The sequence below is a fragment of the Chelmon rostratus genome, chromosome 1, assembly GCF_017976325.1.
Source record: "Chelmon rostratus isolate fCheRos1 chromosome 1, fCheRos1.pri, whole genome shotgun sequence".
NCBI lineage: Eukaryota > Metazoa > Chordata > Actinopteri > Chaetodontiformes > Chaetodontidae > Chelmon > Chelmon rostratus.
Genome location: NC_055658.1, coordinates 5,350,161 through 5,374,045, shown reverse-complemented (window position 1 = coordinate 5,374,045; position 23,885 = coordinate 5,350,161). Strand labels below are relative to the sequence as shown.

Below are 23,885 nucleotides of genomic sequence, written 5' to 3'. Positions count from 1 at the left end.
TTGCTGTTGAGCACCTTCTCCTCAGTTGCTTGAGTTGAGAACTGCTCAGTTGCCTGGGTGCAGTCGGCAGCTCGCAGGTATACTTTAAATTAAACAACAAAAAAGTACACAGACATCCAGAGGAGAATGTACGTAGGGGTTTTAACGTCATTCTCCCCTTCATCTCTTCTCTTGGGTGCTCCTTCTTTTCAACACACACACACACATACCTCTTGCCTGCTCCTGACTTCTTTCAACTCCTTCAGTGCCATGAAGAGACCCCGCTGTGGTGTTCCTGACAAGTTTGGAGGCCAGATCAAAACCAACGTGCGGCGAAAACGCTATGCCCTCACCGGACATAAATGGAACAAGAACCACCTCACTTACAGGTAACAAAAAAGATGTGCCACAAATGCACAGTGCATGCACAAAGTCGTGCTTTGCTGTGAACACGCATATGAATCAAGTGTTTTCTAATAAAGATTGATTAAAACTGTTTCTTTGAAATGATGTGAAAAAACATTCATTTGCGATAACTGATTGAGGTAATTTTTTTTAACTTGGTCCAACAGTTGGCTGCTGTAAAACATTATGTACTCAGGTTGGGATTTGAATTAGTTCAGCTTTTATGTTTTTCATTTCTTTTATTGCTCATGAATCAACAAAGGGATAAGATTGACTTGAAACTCATATGAGACAGAGGCCTTTGTAAGAATTTCTTCCTCTTCCCTTTGTTGTTCCCATAGTATCCAGAACTACACTCCCAAGATTGGAGAGTATAACTCATATGAAGCCATCCGGCGGGCCTTTAAAGTCTGGGAGGGAGTGACCCCGTTGACCTTTGATGAAATCCCCTACCAGGAGATCAAATATGGACGCCGCAAGGAGCCCGACATCATGATCTTCTTTGCTTCGGGCTTTCATGGAGACAGCTCGCCTTTTGATGGGGAGGGAGGCTTCTTAGCTCATGCCTACTTCCCTGGACCTGGAATGGGTGGGGACACACACTTTGACTCTGATGAACCATGGACCATAGGAAACCAGAATGTACAAGGTAAGTGCTTACTGTCAGTATTATTTGCAATGCCTGTTCTATTGTGGATTTTAGGAAAAGTGGCAATTCTCCTTAGCAACAACTTAACGCTATAGAGGAAAATAATGTACCAAGCATACTAAACTCCAATGAACAACAATCTAGGAAAGGTTTTTGAACTTGAAAAAGAAACACAGTCTTGTGCAGCTTCAGGAGGGAGGATGCTGAGTTGAGTTGGTGTGTAGTATGTCGCAGCCTGCTGTGTTGTGCCCCCTTTTTTTGAAGGCTTGGATGATGCAAGGGAGTGATTGCTCAACTTTCAGGTGGAAATGGAAGATTGAGGGGCTATCAGGCTGTCGATCATTTCTGTGAGTGTTCAGCTGGTGAGCAGTTTGCAGCGCTGTAGTCATGTCACGTTATATAGGTCGTAATGGATCTACAGTTATAATAGATTGCAAACAGCTGTCCCCATCACTTTCCTCCACACCTAACAAGAGTCGGCATGGCTCAGCCATTTACACCATCTCTGATTTGTCAGGCTCCACTGCTCCATTTACTGCCGTAAAAGTTCAAAGGTGACACGCGGTCTTTGCCATAACTGTGCAAACTTATAATTCTTGAGTTTAACCCCAATTATATTGCAAAGAACTTGTCCTGACATACGCTAATCCATGAACTCTGTGATCCATGAAAATATCTTCATTTTCAAGACTCTTTAAGAAGTCTTCAGAGCTCTTCTCATTGCTGCGCACCCATTAACCCTGCTGACTAGAGAGGGATTTTTTTTGCGACAATGGACTTCCCTGCCCTGTTATCTACAAAAACACAGCAGGCACAGACAGCTACACTTTGTGTGTGTGCATGTCTGACCGTGTGCGTGTGCGTCTCTATCTGTGTGATCAGCTGTGTGTGGGATGTGTTGCAGGACAGATCACAGGGATGGTGGAATGCCACAGTAAGTGGGAGTGTGTTCCACTCGGGGAGATCTGTAGACTGGGCCCTTTGTTGCACCACGCTACTTGCACAGCTTAAAAGCAAAGTACAAACAAATTACAATCCTGTCTGACTTTAGCTGGATGCATGTCCAATTACAGTTGTAGTTGAACTTTTCACAGATGTAGTCTTCATTTAACTCTGGCATTTTAACGGCCTTCCTATTGCACCAGTGCTGAAACGTAGCCCCTGCCCATTGTGAAATTTTAATTTTCTAATTCTTCGAGGTGGCAAAACTCATGCAGGTTGATCCATCAATTTGCTGTTGGAGTGACAGCTGACACAACAACAATTTAGCTTAATTCAGTTAATTAAGTCGATTTAAGTCAGTTATCAAGCAAACATCCTTTGGCTCTAGCCTCTCAAATAGAAAGATCTGCTGCTTTTCACTTTCTTGTTCAATTGGAAATTAAATATGTTAAATGTCTTATAACAAAACAAACTATTTGAAAATATCATGTGGAGCTCTACAAAATACTTTTTTTAGTGTTCTCTGACATTATATAGGCTGTACAACTGATCAATGAATCTGAAAAATAAGTGGTTTAACCAATGCTTTAGTTGCTGACCTTTAAATAATGTGTTTTTTGGGGACTGATGAAGAATGGGGATATTCCTGCAGAGCTGCCACTGTTCTCGTGCTACAAAAGTAAAGGAGACTGTACCTTAGTCTCACACGAAGCAGCAGAATTGTACAAAGGAAGAAGTGAGATTTAAAGAGCCATGTTGAAGCCTCAGGTAACATCTGCCCTGCTGACGTGTCCTGAGACAGAATCAGCTCTGACCTCTGACCTCCTTTTGGATGGGGTCAAACAAAAACACACTTACGTTAAGGAATCAGTGGTTATACATCAAAAATTAATATCATGGCCAACGACAGTAAAAGCACAAATCTATTTCTTCCATTCTTTGTGGTTATGATGTTTTCTCTCACCTGCCGTGACCTCGGTTTCATGTGTCAGTAAGTAGCAGTCCTGCGGAGCTAAACATTTTGGTGTAAACCTTGTGACGCACAATGTGATTAATCAGCCTTTCTGGCGCAGATGCTCTAACAAAAACAGATTTGACGCAACATCCAAATCACTTAAACACTCAAACACGCAGGCCGGTTGCAGGAAAAGGTCAGAAGCTTTTGTGGTTCTTTGTGGTCAGATGAGACTAATGTGAGTAAGGCACTGGCAACAGGCAGAGCAAACTTTGAGAGTGCATTTTGGTTGCCGGGGTGCTGCTTTAGTTTGCCTTCTTTTCACTGGGAGTCCCCCCTCGCAGCTGATGAACGAGGTGTGAGACGCGGTAAACAAGTGAACACAGCTACAGAGAGATGAAATCGGACTTGAATGACAAGATGTGTGTGTGTGTGTGTGTAGCGGTTAGTCAGAATTAGCAATAGATGCATTGGCTGAACTTCTGACTTTGTGAAGTTTACTCTTTCTTTTCTCTGTTGAGCTGAATGGTTGTCACAGTTACCTCACAAAAGCCTCTTTATCTGCTCTCAGTGCTCTCTCTCTCTCTTTTCATCCTCAGCTATCTTTTCCACACTCGTCTTGCCCTCTGCTGTTTTCTCTCCTTGAGTGTCAGCTGCAGCTTAATTCGCCATGAGGACATTCATGTGACTCTGAAATTCTAGATTGTGAGTGTGTGTGTGTGTGTGTGATTTGCAAAGAGGCAGTGAGGAGATGCACATGGACAAGAATCCACCGCAGTTCCCCTTCTCATGCACAGCAGTGACATCACCAAGTCTCAGTCCCCCAACAGCATGATGTCACTGGCTCAAATCTGATCAGTCAGCATGGGCCATGGGCCCAGACCAAATGAGTTCAAAGTGCACTGAGAGCATGGCCAGCCAACAAAGAGGTATTGACATAGGGGAAGTGCCCAAATGTGTCCTGGCTTCACTTCAGAGATGAATTTATAGAGATAAGTTGGTCAATTCTAAACCAGATTTTCTTTGGTTTTACTTCCCTGAAAAAATGTGTAAGAAGTCTTTTGTGTGGAGAGGAAGTTGATGCAGCGGTCAGTGTGTCACAGCCTCGTTGTGACCTTGTCAGTATGTAACTGTCGCAGTGGCAGTGGACAACAGCATCCCTTGATTAGTTAGAAATGTATGGCGATTCATATCAGCAGTCATTAGCCTGCCAGTGTGTGATTTATCTGTCACATCTATGGAGATTCTTACTGACATCAACCCTGAGAGAACAATGAGCAGCCATTCTTACACACTGACTGCATGGATGTATTTGGACTCTCTGGTCTCTGTGGCTTGCAGCTTATGCAGTCCTTGTGTGTTTGTCATAAGGCACACATGTATGAATGCAGCGGGACACATCTATTATCTGTTTTTCCTCCTGTACAAACTCAAACAATCCCTTTCTAGAGATTATGTGTAAACAATGAAGTGGATATTGTCTAACCTTCCTCCCTCTCCTACGTTGCCTCTTTGCTTCATCGTATCCATTCAGGTAATGACCTCTTCCTGGTGGCAGTCCATGAGCTGGGCCACGCCCTGGGTTTAGAGCACTCCAACAACCCCCTGGCCATCATGGCTCCCTTTTACCAATGGATGGAGACTGACGAGTTCCAGTTGCCAGAGGATGACCGGCGGGGCATTCAACAGATCTATGGTAGGATGTTTTTTGGCGCTCGTGGTGTCTGATGTGCATAATCCTTATACTGGGTTAAATTATGAGGACATGGTGATTTGCACTTTGTGTAAACTTGAAAACTGTTACAAATAACAAAACAACAGATAACCAGAGAAGACAAACTTCTTTTCATTTTTTTCTGAAAACTCTATTCCAATAGGTTGCTTTACTACATTTGAATTAGGCAGTTTCACACTTTACACTTTACTGTGGTCTTCTATCTTTCTCCAGTCAGCTGTCCTACAGCCCCAATTCTAGAGAAGTTTTGATGGTGTGCAAAACATAAATAAAACATGAAATGAAACATGAACATGATAACTTGCTAATCCTTTTTGACATATACTCAATTCGAAACGCTACAAAGACAATATATTTAAAGTTTGACCTCATCAACTTCATTGATTTTTGTAAATATCTGCTTATTCTGAATTTGATGCAGCAACATGTTTCAAACAAGTTGAGACAGGAGCAACTAAAGACTGGGAAAGTTGTGAAACGCTCCAAAAACACCTGTTTGGATCATTCCACAGGTAAACAGGTTAATTGGTAACAGGTGATAGCATCATGATTGGGTATAAAAGGAGCATCCTGGAAAGGCTCAGTCGTCACACTTTGAACACATGATTGTCTAAAAGATGTTACTACATGTGCTCAGGCACACAGTAAAGCTGTTGTCAGTAAACACAGCTCGTTTGCAAATGCATTCTTTTTTTCTTTACGTTTTACACAGTGTCCCAACTTTTTTGGAGTTGGGGTTATATATCTTGTCATCATGCATAATGTGGTAGAACAGATTTAACCACCCCGTTTCTTTCTGTCTGAAGGTCAACCAGACAGCAGCCCCACCCAGGCCCTGCCCACCGTGACTCCCCGTCGCCCCGAGCCCAGGCCACCTCAAACACCTCCACGGCATCCAGACCGCCCCAGGACCACGGAGAGACCAGATCACTATGGACCCAATATCTGTGAAGGGAACTTTGACACGGTTGCTATGCTCCGAGGAGAGATGTTTGTTTTCAAGGTAAATGGTCTGACGATCAGGGAATAGGGCCATTTTTAACTTGAGCCACAGCCTGCTAGCTTGATTTAGGTTATGAGCATAAAACATAAGAAGAGATTGTTCCGCCCTTGCTTCCCTTCACAGTGTTTTATTATATGTCCTTGCTTGGAAGTTCAGCTTCCAGCGGAGGAACTGTCCTGACAAGTTAACTCTGTCAATAAATTAGTTATTCCTTTCTGGAGGCTCAGTTTGAGACAAATGGCGTGCGCACGGCCAACAAGGGGTCTGTTTTCACTCAGGTCCTTGTGAATTGTAAACCAACAGGGCTAGTGTTTTTTATGAGACGGACCACTGTTAAAAGGGTGTGTTGTGGTCAGGTGTTTGCCTTAAAGAGCCTCTGGACCCACAGAAAACATTCACAAGGGCTGAAGCAGCAGTGAACTATTAGCTGGGATTTTATTTTTAAGAGATCTGTTGAAGAAAACTGTCTGCCAGTACTGGTCATTTTGCTGTTGGCTGTAGTTGCTGTCAGCTGGGTTTTATTATTCATTTAATGTTTAAGGTCTTGATATTGATATTATGCAACTCAGCCCTGTGGTCATTTGTTGTTATACGTCTGGGTAGTCTTTTCACCGATCGTGGAGGTGATGGTTCCTTGTCAGCGTCGATGATGAAAGAAACTGATGTTGTCATTCTCAAAGTGGAATTAACTGAAATTCCATCCATTTCTCCCTGACACTCTATGCATAGTGCAGCTCTACAAAGATAAGTAATGATGTGTTTGAGTGGGAGAGGTCAGAGGAGGTGTCCAGTGTTGGCAACGTCGTACACTGAAGAGGTTTGCAGATATTAGACGGAGCCGGACAGAGGACACCCAGGAATTACTGTAAAGGAGCCTCAGCTTCGCTTACAGAGATGTCGTCATGCTGTCTGAAATTGAAACAGTCAACTGCAGCAGTAGGGATTCAAACAGCTGAAGATATCCAACAGTATCAAGCACATCTTTAACTGGATCCCAGTAAACCTTTAGACTGCATCAAGGGTGAAATATAAAACTATTTTGAGCTGAAACATGGAACTGTCACTGATGTTTATTATGACAAATGTTGTGACTGTGGACTTTAAGTTTGCTTGCTTATTATTATATTACTATCATGTCAAAATTGGCCAAAGATGAAGTTTCATTATTCCCTCTAAGCCATTGGAACATCAATTTTTGTTCAAGAGGGCAAATCAGTACAATGAGAGACATACGACTATATTATAGTAGTTGTATATTATTAGTAGTATAGTTGTATATTATACCTACACATTACAAAATAAACAGGTGAATTAACGTCCATCATTAACTCGTTTCAGCCAAACCTACATTACATTTTCACTCAATCAAAGTGACTTTGTGTTGCGGAGGAATTCCAGTCAAATATCATCTGCGATCATGGACCCTATTTTCCCGTATTTCCAACATGGTTTTGTGTCTAAGTGACTAATGGAGACAATAACTTTTGAAATTGGTTCAGTATTGCCGGCAGTCGTAGCACATGCTGCAGTGTAATCTCTCCAGATGTTTGTAGGCCATCAATGTACGTCCACTAGAAGTGTTTGTTTTTGCCACTGACAGACTCACGTTGTTATTCTGTCTCACAACATTATGATCCCTGCGGAGATAGACCTTTTGTTAAAGAGCTGCGATAGCTCTGTCCCCAAAGCTGCCAGACTCCACTCACAGAAACAGTAATTTTCTCATCATAAAACTCACCACAACCGTCTTAGTTCATCTTTCACGGTTTTCAGATATGTCAGACTTCAACAGACTTTTCAGGTAAAAACCATGCTCAGACCAGATAAAGGAGACTCTGGTTTCTGCCTGTAATGCAGTGCATTCAGTGAAGCCAGTATGGCGGTGCTGCTGTTTTTCCAGCATAGAATATTCATTTTCATAATTGAATGTCTGGATTTTTTTTACAGTTTTATTATATATTCAAATTTAGAATATTTGTCGACAGCCCTTCTCCAAAGACATAAAGCTCAGTCCATGAATATGTCCTATGTAGGACAGTAAATGTCTGACACTGACCAGTAGTTTCAAAGCTTGGTTTGCAGCTGCCTGGACATCTGCTGCACATGGTCAAACAGTTATATCTGTGTTCTTGGGTTTCATCTCAGTCAGTAATGTCTATGTTCTTGGGTTTCATTTCTGGATAGCAAGTGTTAACCAGTGTCCAAAATTAGCATTTTCCTGGCCTACCGGTGCTTCTTAAAGTAATATGATTGACCTGAAGTGATTAGTGAGCTTTTAGTGAACAAATTTAATTTTGTGAATATAATTCCACTATAATTTACTGTGTGAAAAACTGAAACAACCACCTACCATCATTCATGGTTAAATCAAAGGTTTGTAGTTACCTTTTTTTTTACATGTTTTATGACCTGCCCCTTGCAGCTGACCCCAGAACTTACTTCCACAGTGTTTAAACATTCTCTGCTTTATTTCTTCATTTTTAGCCATGCTAGTGGTATGGCTCTATGGATGGCAATGTTGGTCTGTCCTTCAGACCGCCACTAAAATATCTCATGAGATGGATTTCCATAAGATTTTCTTCAGACACTTGTGCCGCCCTCGGGATGAATTGTAATGACTTTGGTGGCATTTCATCAGCCATTATTGGGTCACATTTCTCCAATACCTTTGTTTGTGACCAAATATCTGCAAAACTAAAGACATTCCCATCAGCCTCAGCTTTACTTTGTGCTTAGTGCTAAGTAGCAAGCGTAAGCATGCTAACACGCTAAACCAAGATGGTTGTACCAGTTGCATGAGCACAGCTCACAGAGGTGCTAGTGTGGCTGTAGACTGCTTGCTTTGTATCAGCACATGTAAACTTCTAATCGTGGGCACCATGGATACAGGAGAAAAACAAGACAAGGGCTGGAAATACTGCATTTCTTGATGGTCGCATGGACAAAGTGTGTCAAAAAGGACAAAGATTAACAAGTGACATGACATCCGTCCAGATATTACTGTCTCAAAATGTTTTCAGCTAGTACTGACTGTTAATTCTCATTTAGTACTTGGCTTGGAATTGATTTCAAACTAAATATGCTGATCATATTCAAATTGTCCTCATGCGACGCCTCCACTCTTGAGAAATTGTAGTTATTAATGGTAGACATTATTCTCCCCTGCTGTTACTCTGCATAGGCAGAGCTACCGAGTTTATGTAGTTAATGAGTGGGAGTAATCTGCAACACATCAGTACCACTCAGAGCCTTGTCCATTAAAAGTAGAAAGTGGCTGTCATTCTGGAAGGAAATGTCTCCTTTCTTTGATTTAGTTGTAGTATTTCCTCACAGCAGAGGGCTGGGCAAAAAGACAACCAGCAGAGCACATTTCAATATTAAAACTCCCACACTGAGATCTTGTCTGTTCTTCTGAGGACTAATATGGTCTGCTCAGTCTTAATCTGGTCAATGCAAGGAGCTGTCAGACCACACAAATCGAAGAGCGTGCAGTCTGGCCCTGTTCCCTTTCTCTCAGCTCAGGCCGACCCGTCTCCATTCCGTTCCATTCCGGACCGTGCCGCGCCACCCTGTCTACCAGTGTGTCCCGTGTGAAGGACGAAGCGAGGTGTGCTTGCCAGAAAGAAGCAGCACTGAGCATTTTACCGTTACATTATCCAGGACAAGCAGGGCACTGACTCACCTCTTATGAATGAGTCTCAGGGCTCCCGGTGTAAATCTGCCTGCTGTGTTGTGTGCACAGCATATACAGTAGAAACAAATGTTCACAAACTATGTGTCTTTCTGAACTTGGATTTAAATGTGTTACTAGTGAATTCCATTGTTTTGTCCTGCTGACTTGACAGTGAGATCAAACAGTTCTTTACAAAAGTTATCTTGCAGCAGGCTGTGGTCGACAAGGAGAGTGCAGTAAGGGAACGTGATAAAGCCACCGGAGCGGAGACTGGCTATTATTAGCCTGCTAGTGTTCCGCTGTTGTTAGTTTATTGTACGTTCTGGTCTAGTTATCCGGCAGAGCTCAGTTTGCTTGACATAATGACCATCAAGCATTATGACAGTGCTGTCTGACCTCAATGGGGCAAATAGTGAAACTCAGTTGACTAATGAAAAGTGAATTTTGTTCTTGCAGAAGCTGTACATCCTTCCTATCCTGTATGTGCACTTATCGTGCACAGGAATGTTTTGAAAAGGCAAAGGGATAGAGTTAAAATGAGACATGAAGACATATGTTTTGAACTTATTTGGGCATTGCTTTACTTTGGATTTGTAGGCTTTTAGTCTCAGCCAGGAATTTTGAAAGACAGAGGAATAGAGAAAGTATTGAGTTTTTGAAGCTGTGTTTAACTGACAATAAGAACACACACTTCTTAATTTTGTCCCCCTCAGGGCCGTTGGTTCTGGCGGGTGCGTAAGAACAGGGTTCTGGATAATTACCCCATGCCCATCAGTCACTTCTGGAGGGGTCTGCCTGGAGACATAGATGCTGCCTACGAGAGACACGACGGCAGGTTCGTCTTCTTTAAAGGTAAGCTGCAAACACACACAACACACTCTCAACTCTTCTCCAGTATACCATGTTTTATTCCCTAAATGTTTTTGGCTACTACTCCGACCAAGAGAAGGTAGCTGAATAAAGAGTGGTGTGCTTCGGTTTGGATTTGCTTGCATTAAAGCTCACACTGGTCTACACCTCACTGTGTACATGCTCAAAGTTAGAAATCACTGATATTGGGAGAAGCTCTGCATTGTTCTGAAGTGGCCAGTTTTATGTTTGGGACACACGCTTCCAGTGTACATGCTGTCTGTCTGCTCTCCAAGTCGGCTAGATTAGGTAATTGTGACAACAACGTGAAACAACTCCTGGTGACTTGGATAAAAGTCCATTATCTGTACCAACTACCTTATACATTGCAGCCCAAAGCTGGTGGTGAAATGCTTTGATTGCTTGTGTATCATTTATTACTGATTACTGTAAAGACCTAGAGCAGAGAATAAGTGGTCAGTACATGTACTTGTTACCTTTCTTCCTCTAGGTTAGACAAGAAGTACTGCTTTTAACATGAAAAGATACCTGCAATTATCATATTTGTGAGTGATATAAAACACATATTGAACCAAAATCTTGCATTTCTCAACTCTGAGCTCGTAAGTTACACAAGCTCACAGTTTTGGGGGTTTTTTTGCAGTATTTTAGGCAATATGAAGGGTGAACAGGAGGAGACTTTTCAGATCATCAGACACACATTGACACACATTCACTTCTTCATTCAAACTCCTTTTCTGTTGTCGCTCTCCTTTGTGGAATTAGCATACCATCTGCATTTCTGGCTGTTGTTGCTGTAAAAACAGGCCTGACCCTGTTCTAAATAAGCTTCTTCTGGTATTATTAGCTGTCACTCAGAGCATGACAGACTTCCAGTAGCAAAAAAAAAAGCCTTTGGGGATATACTCAGTTTTGAAATTGGGGTACACACTGCCTTACAGCATGGAGGAAACATACAAACTTTGTGTCACAACACTGCTGTATTTCAGTGGCAACAATGATAAACAATGCTAGTGTTTGGATTCAGTTTCCAGTGAAGCAGTGCTGTTCGCTCTGCCAGGCCAGTATACAATCATAGCTGGATTCACTGGATGCTGTGGTACAACACACGGTCCAGGTTTCATATGTGGCAACGTGTCTGCTCTTTAAGGTAAAAATATTATTTTGTTCTTTGCAGATAAAGATATCCAAAGATGGATATAAGTGCAATTTGCAGGAGCATATGGAACTCAACTCTATCCTGTAACTCCTGCATAGAAAACCGTCCACCATCTGGTTTCTTCTTTACAGCCTGAATACAGTTAAAGTGCTTCATGTCTTAATGCCTACATATTTTAACAGTAAAACTGATTCTGGAGCTTTTTTCATCTTCTGCAGATAATGTTGAAGATATACTGTACATACTCCAACCTCTTTAAGAAAGCAGCGGTACATAATGTATTCTACATGCAGGGTATAAATCTCTGTTAGCACAGGTCATTATTTATACTGTGAGTCACTGAGGGGAGCTTTAAAGTTGCTGAATGAAAAAGAAGCTTGACGCTGGGACTTACGGGCTTTGGGGCAGCTGTTGGTGATGATGATGAGGAGGATGATGTCATCAGCAAGCCTCTCAGTGTGACATTTGGGTGCAAGCCATTAGCAAAGACACAAAAAGAGAAGGGAAAGAAAAAAAGGAAGGAAGGAAAGACTTAACTTTGCGAGGCAGCTTGATTTGCGAGATCACACCAGATGCAAGCCGTGAGTCCATCTCAAACACACAGTGGTGTTGGAACAATCAGCGTCCTATGAGGAACCACTGGCAGCTACAGGAGTGGTTTGAAGACAGTGAGAGTAGTGAACAGTTGCGCCTCCTGAAGAGTTAACATAGATCAGGTGTGGGGAGCCGTTTTCATATTGAGGGTGATTTCACTTTTTATAAGATCCTTGAATGGATTCAGTTCAATCTGGCTTCAAATGAGTTGAAGCAGAGAGCTGAGAAGCTGGCTGGAGCCTGAGGTTCAGCTCTGAGAGGTTCTTGGTCCACCATGAAGATCAGTCGCTCTGTCTATGTTGAATTCAGGGACTACTTGGAAGAAGGTATTAGTCTACTGTTTTGTGTTATTTTGCTTTTTTGTATTTATAATTGCCTTGTGGGCTGGATCAAACGGTCTTGTGGAGGCTCCCCACCCCTGGCGTCGATGCTGCTGTAGTATCAGTAATATCAGATCTCGAGAGTGTTTCTTCATTGAAAAGCAAAGAACATAACTGAAGGATTTTCTCTGTAGAAAAGATGTTTTTGCGCTTCTCTTGTTTGGTTTTGGCAGGAGTCCAACTACAACATCATTTGGCTTGTCGATCTGATTGGTTGAAGTTAGCCTGTGATAGATCAGACAGATGGTTCATCCAGTCACCTGCCAGGTATTTTTTGAAAGTGCCCGCCCTTTTCCAAAAGGTTTCCAAGAACACTTTCACAGATGGTTCTGTGTAACAAACCATCTGCATGTCAGGTTAGGAAAGACTGGCAACCCTGAGTGTCTGAATGTCCAATAGACCAATCAGATCAGTCAACAACAACATCAATCTGACCTCCTTTCAGCCTGAAGATGGCAGTCCTTCCTGAATCTGATTTTGTGTGCACTTGTGTTCTTATGGACTGTGATCGGGTGACCACATCCATGTGATCGGTTCATGTCCTGGCAGGTTTAACAGCCTGTGTTTGGTGCTCAGCTCAGCTGTGATAATTGAACTACGGTCAAAAATCGCTGCCTCACACCTCACTCGACCAAGCAGACGGCCGGTGCAGCTTACGTTCAAACCCGCTTGTGATGCGAGGTTTAAAGTGTGTGCAAAACACTTTATGTGTGGGGACAGTCCGGCCTTCCTCACAGCTACATCCACATATCGTGCATTGTATGTAAAGACGTGATGATTGTTGTTATTCTTCATGTTGAGCTCACACACAGCACATTTCAACAACCTCAGCCATGTTGAGTCCAGTGTGTGATTGGAAAATCTTTTCCTTTCCCATTGGTTGGTCATAACATGAGCTGTGACTGCATTATAACGTCAGCTCTTTGAGGCTCTGTGTCACTGTAGCTTTTGTCTCTTGGTACAGAGATGCTGTCACTGTGTGGCTAAAGTGTGGCCTTGGTGGAATTGTACACTTTGGCTCCAGCGTGTTTACTAACCTCTGAAATCCATCGCTGTCGACCACAGATGCATCTTGTTATTTCCTCAGATCTGGGACTGTTACAGGGAAGCGGGGCTCCAGATGCTTGTTTCAGCCTCCTCTTGGCTCTGTTGTTGTTGTGATTTGAGCATTTCTGGGTGGCGATGTGCCAAATGGCTTCTCGTGTTTGATGTGTTTCCTGTAGCATAATTGATTGTTGTTCAGCAGTATTTGCGAGTTGTTCTGCCTTTGTCAGTTTCCTTTTCGCCATTGTCACTTCTTCAAACAGAAAAACCGAAGAGTTGCCACATATCAGCTCTAAAAGTCGACGGAGCATCTCGTTATCCTTCATTCGCAAATTTCTCGTTGGGTTTATATCTCATTAGCAGTGCTTGGCTTGCACACAAAGGATGATGGGAGTCTGTCTTCTTGACTACCATGATTGCACTGTTCAAACAAAAGCAATAACATTTTCAACAAGAACTGTATATAAATGAAAACAGAGGCAGCACAGCGTTATGAGAGCAGATTTCATTTTGTTGTGAATATACAGTATATAAGAGTGAGGATAACAGGCACGGTTGTCGTGAGCTGAGTTCTAACTGAGCTGGTGAAGTCGACAAGAAAACTCTTGTTCCTCTTGTAAATTGAGTGTACTGTGTTGTTGCACTCTTGGGACTCCTGAGTTCAACTTACCAACCACCAAGTAAGTGGGTTAGAACTGACTTTGTGCTGAGAGAGGAGTAAGGAAAAAATATTTAATGAGGATAAATGGATGGATGGATTTTCAACGTATTGGACATTAGATATCTGGAATATTTGGATTTTGAATGGTGTAATCCAGACTTGGAAAGTATGGGAACATCAGAGACTTTAACAAATTCTCAGTACAGTAACAAGCAAAAATGTGTTCATCCACTTCTCTTCCACAGCTGTTGTATTACCCAGAGGTTTAACAGCTGTTTTTAGCCCAAACAAGCCGAACTGTAAAAACCACAGCATTTATCCCTTTAGAAAACCAACAGTTACGCAGCAGGAAGGAATCAAATCTCTAGGTCACTGAAGCGCTCTTCTGCAGTAGTGGAAAGTCATGGAATAAGTCATGGGATTTTGCATCAGAGCTGTGCACCGCAGGCACCCTGGGAAGCATTGCGTCAACCACTTGTTCTCTCCAGATGCTGAGTGTAGAACTTTCATTTTAAATGAGGAGCAAGGGGCCGGAGGTGGGTGGGTGGATGGGTGGGACTGGGTGAAAGAGGCAGGGAAAAGCAGATTGAAGCCAAGAGGAGATATGTAACAGCGCCAGGAGGAACGGAGTCCCCCTGTCTTCCACAGTCAAAATAATAAAACCTTCCCTTCAGTGAAATCTAGTTCAGCCTGACACAAGACAAGCTGCTCCTAATGGATAATTACAAGCAAAACCCAAACTCCTTAGTCGCTGGTGCTGTACTCTGTTTTTTGATGGCTTGCCAACAAATCATTATTACATTCACATAATTTACAAGTGTGTGTAAATGCTGGTTTGTTTTCTCTGATTATTCTCTTTTTATACCTCATTCAGTTTCAGTTATTCAGCGTTTTCTGTGCCAGCAAATTAAAGCAGAGCAGAGCAGAGTGTGTATGGGTACATCTGTTCTTGTATGTGGACATGTGTGTAACCAAGTGTGTATGATTGCGTGTGAGTTGTTAACATTTTCCAGAATTCATAAGGGTTACGAGTGGGAGTGAATAGGGAATGTACAGATGTATGCACCAGAGAGGATCATTAAGCAAGTTTTCTCTCTCCTCTCCTCTCCTTTACTCTCATCTCATCTCCTCTGCTCTCCCCTCCCCTCCTCTCATCTCCCCTCCCCTCCTCTCCTCTCCTCTCCTCTCTTATCCTCTCCTCTCCTCTCCTCTCCTCTCCCCTCCTCTCCTCAGGAAACAGATTTTGGCTTTTCAGGGAGGCAAACCTGGAACCAGGCTATCCACTGGAGCTGGTTGATTATGGTCGAGATATTCCTTATGACAGAATAGACACGGCTATCTGGTGGGAGCCATCCGGCTACACTTACATCTTTCAAGGAGACTGGTAACGTATCCTATAACCTGTCAGCATCCCAGTATTCCCATTATATTAGTATATTGTATATTACTGTGTCAAAATTTTAATTCGTTATGAAAGTTCTCAATCAGTCGTTATCATTCCATGAAAAGAAATGATACATGCTGAGATACATGCTCTTTTTTTAATAATACCAGCAAAATCTGATTAGTAGGAACCAGATTCACCAGCGTTTTATCTCATTACTTCACCGCAAATGTAACACATGTTGGAGCTCGTCCTCCTGGTGTTTCTGTTGCTTTGAAAAGGCAACGTTATCCTTGTTATCCTGCCTCAATCAAACTGGGAGCCTTTTCATAAAACTCGTTGATTGCTGGTATTATTGTTCGTGTTAATGCTCATGCTGGTTTAGTCATATCGTAAACGTTTCCCTCCTGGCAATAGCCGCGTGATACATCAAAAATGTAATGTAATGGCAGGATAACAGCGTTACAAAGGTTACAAATCTGTTTAAGTTGTGGGCCTGCCATTGTTGCTGCAGTCTGCTGTGTTGGCTCTAGTGGTCTGTGTGACTGTGAGGTAAGCAGGGTCTGTGAGCATCACAGTTTCAAATACAGCCTCTTTCTTGGTATGGTTTATGGGATGGCAACCAAAGGTGCAACTGTATTCAGTGCAAACACTGCTCAAACTCCTCCAGTATTAACATATTGGATTGATTTAGTAATTGATTTCTGATTTTACCTTCAAAGAATGTTCATTTGTGTTTTTCTAATGTGTCTTTTATTAAATAGAGGCAGAAAATAAGTTGACATGGTGAAGTCAACACAGTATGTGGGTTATATGTCTGTCCACCTGGAAGTTTTTGGTTTTGTTTCTGATACATGGACTGAAAAGACTGAGCTCACATGAATGATTCATGTTAGAAAAGTCCAGCACTGGCCTGTAAGTGTTAAGTTATTTGAGAGCATACTGTAACAGCAGCTGTATTCGCACAGCTCCTTGATAACAAAGTTAGAAAGTTCTGCCAACAATAAAAAATACTGAACGCTGCTGTAGAACAGAAATAATACAAACGTATGCCAGGGTAACACACTTAGGAAAATACTCATAGAAAAATAATTACACTACAGGTCTGCAAATCCAATAAGCCCTCCCTTGCTTAGTGTGCACAGTATGATTAACTGACCTCAGGTTTACCAGTGAATTTACATTTAGAGCAGATTTGGATGTTCTGTGGAAACCGTACTGTTTTATACACACCATGAAGGCCCACCATGTACTGTGCTCTGTGAGAACTCTGTTCTTTCCTTGTTTGGACACTCGATAAACAGCAAGAACCATCTTCTCCGTTGCCGTCTGCAGGTACTGGCGCTTCAACGAGCAGTCACGCTTGGCTGACAGAGGCTACCCGAAACCAATCAGCGTCTGGGGTTCGTCAGTGCCTTCTACTCCCAAGGGGGCCTTCCTCAGCGATGATGGGGGTGAGCTGAGAGTGGTTTTTAGTGTGCGTGTGTGTGTGTGTGTGTGTGTGTGTGTGTGTGCACACGCCAGCATGCATGTGTGAAAAAGGGGCAAGGAGGGGCTGAGACAGATTCATGTATGAAACAAAGAGTCAGGGTGTGGTCAAGAAAGCATCGGGAAAGAGAGGGGATGCAGTGTGTGTGTGTGTGTGTGTGTGTGTGTGTGTGTTTGTGTGTGTGTGTTGGAAAGTGAATTTGGGCCTACATATGAAGTGCGTCTTGCTTTGCTTTGTCTCTACGAGTCTAAATAGAAAGGAGTGAGATACAAGAGTGACAGAGACGTTTTTCTAATATAAGTTAATAATAATTATTATTTTGAGGGTTTTTTTGAGTATGTCTTGACATTGTTGTGTTCTGACATCTTCCGCTCTCTTTTCCTTCTTCAGCATACACCTTCTTCTACAAAGGATCCAAGTACTGGAAGTTTGACAATCACCGCATGAAGAGCGAACCCGGCTACCCCAAGTCCATTCTGAGAGACTTCATGGGCTGCAGCGTAGACCTGGACCCAGACAGAGACACGGACACAGACACAGGACGCAAGTACCCCGACGTGAACCGCCCACCGTTCAACCCGGACGCAGGACGTGACGGCGACAAGGGCAAAGACCGGGATGGAACGGATCGCACTGGAACGGACAAAGACGCGGGCAGAGGGTCGGACAACGACAAAGACGAAGAGTACCGCGAGGGTCGTGAGGAAGACACCAACGAGGTGGACGTGGTGCTGAAGGTGGATGACAGCGAGGAACGGACCATGAACATCCTGATGGTAACCATCCCACTGGTCCTGGTGCTGTGCATCCTGGGACTGATCTATGCCATCATCAACACACTGCAGAGCAAAGGTGCGCCGCGGCTGCTGGTGCACTGCAAGCGCTCACTGCAGGACTGGGTCTGACCCTTGACATTAGGGGACACTGAACTCTGAACTTAAATTGGACCTTAGACACCACCCTCCTCTTATCCAACCCTCCTCCCAGTGATCCATTGGTCTCAAGTCTCTGCGCTCAGTGACTCCTACAACTCGTAGTACATGTGGTAGTAGATTCAATACTGTACTGATACACACACACACATACACACACACTAGAAGCAAACATAAATTATGTCTTACATTTACACACCCTCCAACACACACACACACACACACACACACACACACACACCCTAACCTCCTCCTGTCTCCCATGGTGCTCTACAATGCAGTGACTGTAGTCTATTTATATGAGAGAAGTTTGCACATTGTTTTTTTTTCTTGTTATTTTTGTTTTGGTTCATTTTGTGTGACTTTTTGTCGTCATTATTGTTACTAAACCAGGAAGGCCCTTCTATTCTCTCTCCCATCTCTGCACCGCCCTTCTCCTTCCCCTGATCTCAGTAGGGCCTTTTTCCTCGCTGATAACTCGACATCTGCTTATGCTATCGCGGTTGCCACGAAAGAACGAGATGCAAAGGGTTAGGAAAGAAAGAGCGATTTGTCGACAGGCCATTATGCTTCAAGTAGGGTTTAGTACTTCCTCCCCTCATCATCATCTTCTTCATGCTGCTCCATCTCTTCCCTTCTCTCTGCAGTGCAGTATGTCGTGGGGTGGAGGTGAGTTGGAGAGAAACATTTCACTGTAGTTTACATTAAGAGGTATTTAGAGGCCTGCGTTTATTCCAGGTATTATCCTCCCTTTGACTCCCTCTGAAGGTGATGAGTCTGTGGTTGTGACTCTGAAGGTTGGATAGGAGTTGAGTTTATTAGTAATACAGACTCTGCTTTGGTTTTAAAGGGTAATAGTAAAAGCACCATACTCATCAAGATAATTCCTGAGGTCTGGTAGTGTGGCGTGTTGCTAAAAAGATGTGGATCACACAGGCTTGAATCAAACCTCCAGACTGGCCGAAATTCTTTGGAAAAATGATTAGCCAAGCATAAATAAGTTTGTAAACCAGATTCCTGGTTTGACTTTGACCAGCGGTACTTGCCTCATACAGGCTGTGCACACACAGCTTTCAGCTCTGCTACATCTGTTTAACATGAGGGTTTGTTTAAAGGAATGATTTGACATTATGAGAAATACTCTTTTTTTGAACAGTTACATGACAAGATCTCATGTCCGAACACTAAATATGAAGCTACAGCCAGCAGGCAATTATCTTATCTTAGCATCAAGACTGAAAGAAGAGGGGCTCAGTTAGCCTGGCTCTACCAGCACCACTGAATTTCATCAACTGACACGTAATACGTTACTTGTTTAAGCATGTTTAACCAGGGTAGCTAACCAGATGCTGGCTAAATCTATTAAATGTACGGACGTGAGGATGGTGTTGATGATTCCTTTAAAACGTGGCTGATTCTCAGGCTTTGCTGGAGCCATTTTGCCATGTTACGCGATATCAGCAATTACTTTTAATGCGTACAATGTCATCAACAGATAGATGTAGTGGCTGTGAAAATAAGACCAAAGTTGTGATAAATAGTAATTATCCCTATTAATTTACAATTAAATCCGAGCTACTCCTGCTCTGTTTTCCTTCTTTATCTTGAGCTCGCGTTGTTCTGCCTTCTTGCTTTTCCTTATTTGGAAACCATTTAAAGACCTCTTTGGCTCAAAGGGTAAACAGACTTTAAAGGGGAACTCTTCCCTCAGCTTTCATTCTCAGAGAGCCTCCTTTCTGTCAACAATGAGACCTTTTCTTTGTGCTACAGAGGAGACAGACTAATGGTTAAGTTAAAGAGTCAGCTCACTGTGAAATAACAGCAGAGAGGAAGCATTCATTGCGTTTGTGTGTGTGTGTGTGTGTGTGTGTGTCTGTGTGAGCCATAAAACAAGGGAGAGACAAAGCAAAGCCACAGCCTTTAACTTCAGAACAGGATGTAACACCACAAATACAACACAGCAGTGGCAGGGTGCAGCTAATGTACCGTGCAGGTTATGATGGACTTTTTACTGCTGGTGTTTTTTGAAAGGACAGTCTTAGAAACGACCTGTGGTCTATCTGTTGTAAATATAGCGGAGCTGTAAGCGCCAGGGTGGGCTCAGGCCATGCGGGCTCATGTGAACACAGACTAATCCTGTTCATTAAAAAACAGCAGGTGTGTGCAGATGCTGCTAACCCCATGTGACCCTAAAGTAAACTTTGAACTCTCAGAACCAAAACACACAATTCCCTTTTCAGCCTGCAAGAACAGAGATGTCAGATCATTTCCATCTTAAATCCTCAGTATATCTGTATTGGAGAACCAGACCAGTGTTTTTGACCATTTTATCATTGTCAACCATTTACAAATGCATGCCATGCAGTTTTACATTTTTGCGTGTGTTTTTCAAACTGTTCCGCTAGTGGGTTTCCATTTCTGAATATATGAAAATCACCTAGCAGACTATGTGAAGGCAAGAATTCACATCACTTTGACCAAACGTGCAGGCTTGATGTTCACTTGGATTGATTATACAGCTCAAGCAAGGTTGTTTGAGTCTGCTTACTGATTTTGATATTGTACAGAAATGAATGGAAATCAATGGCTGTCATGGAAACATGGACATAGCTGAAAAATAACAGCACGCTTTGTAAAGTGGTTGCTACAGTGTTGGAGTGGTAAAGGCGCTAAATTGTGCAAAACCAGTGGCAATGTCTTTTAAAATAACCTTTTTTTCTTTAAAGGAGAGTAACAATATGATCAAAGACATGAAAGATATTTTCACTTGACCCATTTTAATACATTTTCAACAATTTCTTATTATACTTGTGGAATGAGCTATTTAAGATCTCCAGGAAGAGTAGCAGCAGTGGAACGTGAAATGATCTCGTCATCACTAGTTTTATCACAGAAATAAGATTTTGAGTCTATGAGCCAGGCTAAAATTACAGAGTGTAGGAGTGGACGACCTCAGAGAGCGACTTGAAAATTGAATGGGAGGGGGGGCTTATCTGAGGTAGCATTAAGAAGTAAGCTGCCTGTCTGACCAGAGGGGGCTCGGTTCACCCGGCTCACGTTACACAGATGTGGACGGGGAGGGTGAGGAGAGATTTCCTGCAGCTGAGACAAGGAAAGAGGGGGAGGGGGAGGGAGGCTGACCTTGTCTCCCTGAGCTTGCAAAGTTTGGATCTCAGGAATAAGGAGGGGTGGGAATAGAGAGAGAGAGAGAGAGGACTTTGATGGCTCTATTCCACTGGCAACAGCTCATTTGACCCAAATTCTCCTGCTTGCTCAAAAGCAGCTCTCGCCAAAGAGGAAACCTTAACTTACAGTGGGTGACGGCCTTTTTAAGGCGCGCTTGCTATAAGTGCTTTGCTTGTAATTGTGTAAGCACCTCATGACTTGTTTTAAAGCAAGCATATCAATTCCACAAGCAGTAGAAGGTTTTCCTCGTCTGTCTGTCTTTTGTGCCAGTCAGACTGTATGTTGACAGACAGCACAGACACATAACACCGCTGCTCTGGGAGGCCTCCAGCTAGGTGAGGACAGGGTGGGGTGAGACACCTACGCAGACAGACGTGAAGTTAACGGGACACCTGTACTGAAAGGAAGAACAGGAAGAGCACAGTCAGTCGTCACCAGAAGTCTGGAGATTGATCTGTGGCCGGTCGATAGCGGTTGCCAGGAAACAGTGTCCCGTGTCCATCGCTCACCTCCTCATCATCAGGGTTGGGGGTGGGGCGGGCGAGGCTAATCAGCGTTAAAAGCATCCCAACCCCCTCTCCTCTCTCCTCTCCTGTCCTGCCCGTCCATCGGTCCTACGGGCACATCAATGAGCGCTTAGACAGCGCAGCGTCTGGACAGGCTCAGAAAATGCCGAATCATTGCACCAGACCCAACATTGTGTCTGGAGTTCTTCAGCCTCAACCCTCCTCTTCTCTCCCCCGTAGCCTCCACAGAGAGTCCATAGGGAGTCAACCACTTCAAAGCTAAAGTAACCACTTAGAAGCTGAAAAAGCCGAGCGTACCTGAGCGTGCTTCGCAGTCTTGGTGACTCAGCAGTTTGAGAGATTGTGTGGAAGGTGACACTGGGGGGGATTAAATTGTCTCAGGACGCCGAGCAGACCAGAAGTACAGAAAGGGATCTGTCGAGGCTGATTGATGCATGTTTTTGTGTTTGTGCGTGTGTGTCGAGGTGTTCAGTTAATCAGCTCTGCTCTCCATAAGCGAGGCCCGTTTTCTGACTGTAAATCTCCCACACTCTCTCTCTCCCCCCTCCCCTCCCCCCCACATGCTCAGCCCAGCCCTCGAAGCCCAAGGGGATCATAATAACAACAATGGCCTTCTCTCTCTCGCTCTCTTTCTCCTCCCCCTGTTTTCTCTCTCCCTAATACACACACACAAACACATTATTGTCTTCCCCAACCTCACCTTCCTCCCCTCCTTCCCCGCCTCTCCCTCCCCCCTTAGGAAACTAGTCCAGGCCAAGGTCCAGCCTCACGCAGCAGAGCCTGTTTTTAGATCCACCTCCTTGTTCAGCAACATTTAACACCGGCGAAGAACTCACTTTAAAAGCTCTGTACCTGTCAGCTCCTGAGTTCGGTGAATGCAGACTTGGCAACAGGATGTCACATTCTGATTTCGAGTTGCAAAGGCTGAAGGTCTTTTATGTAAATGCCGTGTTGGTTTTGAAGCATAGTTTACGTAAGGTTAGGACATCGCTGAGCTTGTCTGAGCTTTCATCTCTCTCAGGATGTGTTTCTGTAAACACTGCATGTTCAGCGTTCCTCGTGCAGCCCTGCTGGTGTGGCTCTGAGCGTGGGCTTTAGACCTCTCTGTTTCTGCTCTTTTAGTTCAATGAACATCTCTGTTAAAATCTCCATTATCACTCAGAAGGCAGGTACTCTTCTAGCTGTGTCTTTCTTCTCCACTCTGTGCACTTGTTTGTGTTTCGGCCTCCTGCGGCCTCCTGCGGCCTCTGCGTATCGCTGCACTTCTCAAAAGCCGCTTGCTTCAAGAAGTCATTGCGTCAGCCGTGTGCAAAGCCCGAACTGTCCCGGGAAAAAAGCAGATCAATAAAAAACAGACTGAACAGATCAAAGGAGAAACAAAAGAATCTGTCCAACGTGACTGTGTTCTGCTTGAGTTTCACTTGGCTCAACTCTGTGGCTCGCGGTGGCTCGAATGCAGACGACTGTGGTTCGTGCAGTTGCTCTTTTCCCAGAGTGCATCTCACCTTGCCCGCTGAGCCCATCCACTCCGAAACCACTCACTTCAAATCAGCACTCGACTAACTCAGCTACTCACCGCGGGGATGGAACAGAAAGGATGGCTGACAAATGACTTTCAGCATCTGCGTCGTGGCTCTGATGAGCGCAGCGGATCAGCTCTCGTTGACAGGCGTCGACTGTTGAGCCTCCTGAGGAAAACTGCTTTCACCCACTAACTGCAGCTGCAGTAGAGAGTAGATTTTGTTGGATTCAGTCAGTTCGTCACTGACCATCAATAGTGGAACTTGGCATCTCACACTTGAACTTCTCTCTTCGACACTACTTGAGTAATGGTTCAGTTACTTTGTGAAAAAACGCTCCCATCATCCCTGGCTGGGATGAGATGGGAAAAAAAAAAAAAAAGAACAAAGCAGCAGTTGATCAGAACAGATGAGGTTGTTGTTTGTCTTGATGATTTTGTCTTATTTTGATTATGTGCATTTTTTTTTCTCTCCAAACTTGATATGACTGTTTTGTTAATAACATTCCAATTAGTTTTTTTGATTGGTTGTTAGTGTTTTGTTTTTCTCTGTAGAAAATGTAAGATTTTATACATTTGTGTTGTTGTGTGTTCACCTCTAGTTGAGTGTGTTAACAAGCCATGCTGGACATGTACACATTAAAATTTGCTCTGAAAATACTTAGTGGTGTGTTGAAGCTTTTTTCCACAGTGACTGGTGAAGCTCAATGCTTTCTGAGCTTTCTAAAGAGAATACAGAAATCCTGCACACCCATGCACACATACAGTACACACACCCTGGACTCTCTTCCTGGTGAGG

The 23,885-nt window shown here is 43.5% G+C and overlaps 1 protein-coding gene across 1 annotated transcript in view; it reads left to right on the top strand.

The window, feature by feature from the left end:
• The window catches only part of mmp15b (matrix metallopeptidase 15b), a 32,260-nt gene extending 11,344 nt beyond the window's left edge, over positions 1 to 20,916 (top strand). The window contains exons 3-10 of the mRNA XM_041958079.1: positions 246 to 368; positions 726 to 1,033; positions 4,465 to 4,626; positions 5,472 to 5,668; positions 10,055 to 10,193; positions 15,283 to 15,433; positions 16,769 to 16,887; positions 17,313 to 20,916. Coding sequence (XP_041814013.1) covers positions 246 to 368; positions 726 to 1,033; positions 4,465 to 4,626; positions 5,472 to 5,668; positions 10,055 to 10,193; positions 15,283 to 15,433; positions 16,769 to 16,887; positions 17,313 to 17,827 — 1,714 coding nt within the window. The 3' untranslated portion in view covers positions 17,828 to 20,916. The remainder of the gene's footprint in view (positions 1 to 245; positions 369 to 725; positions 1,034 to 4,464; positions 4,627 to 5,471; positions 5,669 to 10,054; positions 10,194 to 15,282; positions 15,434 to 16,768; positions 16,888 to 17,312) is intronic.
• Positions 20,917 to 23,885: the final 2,969 nt, after the last annotated feature.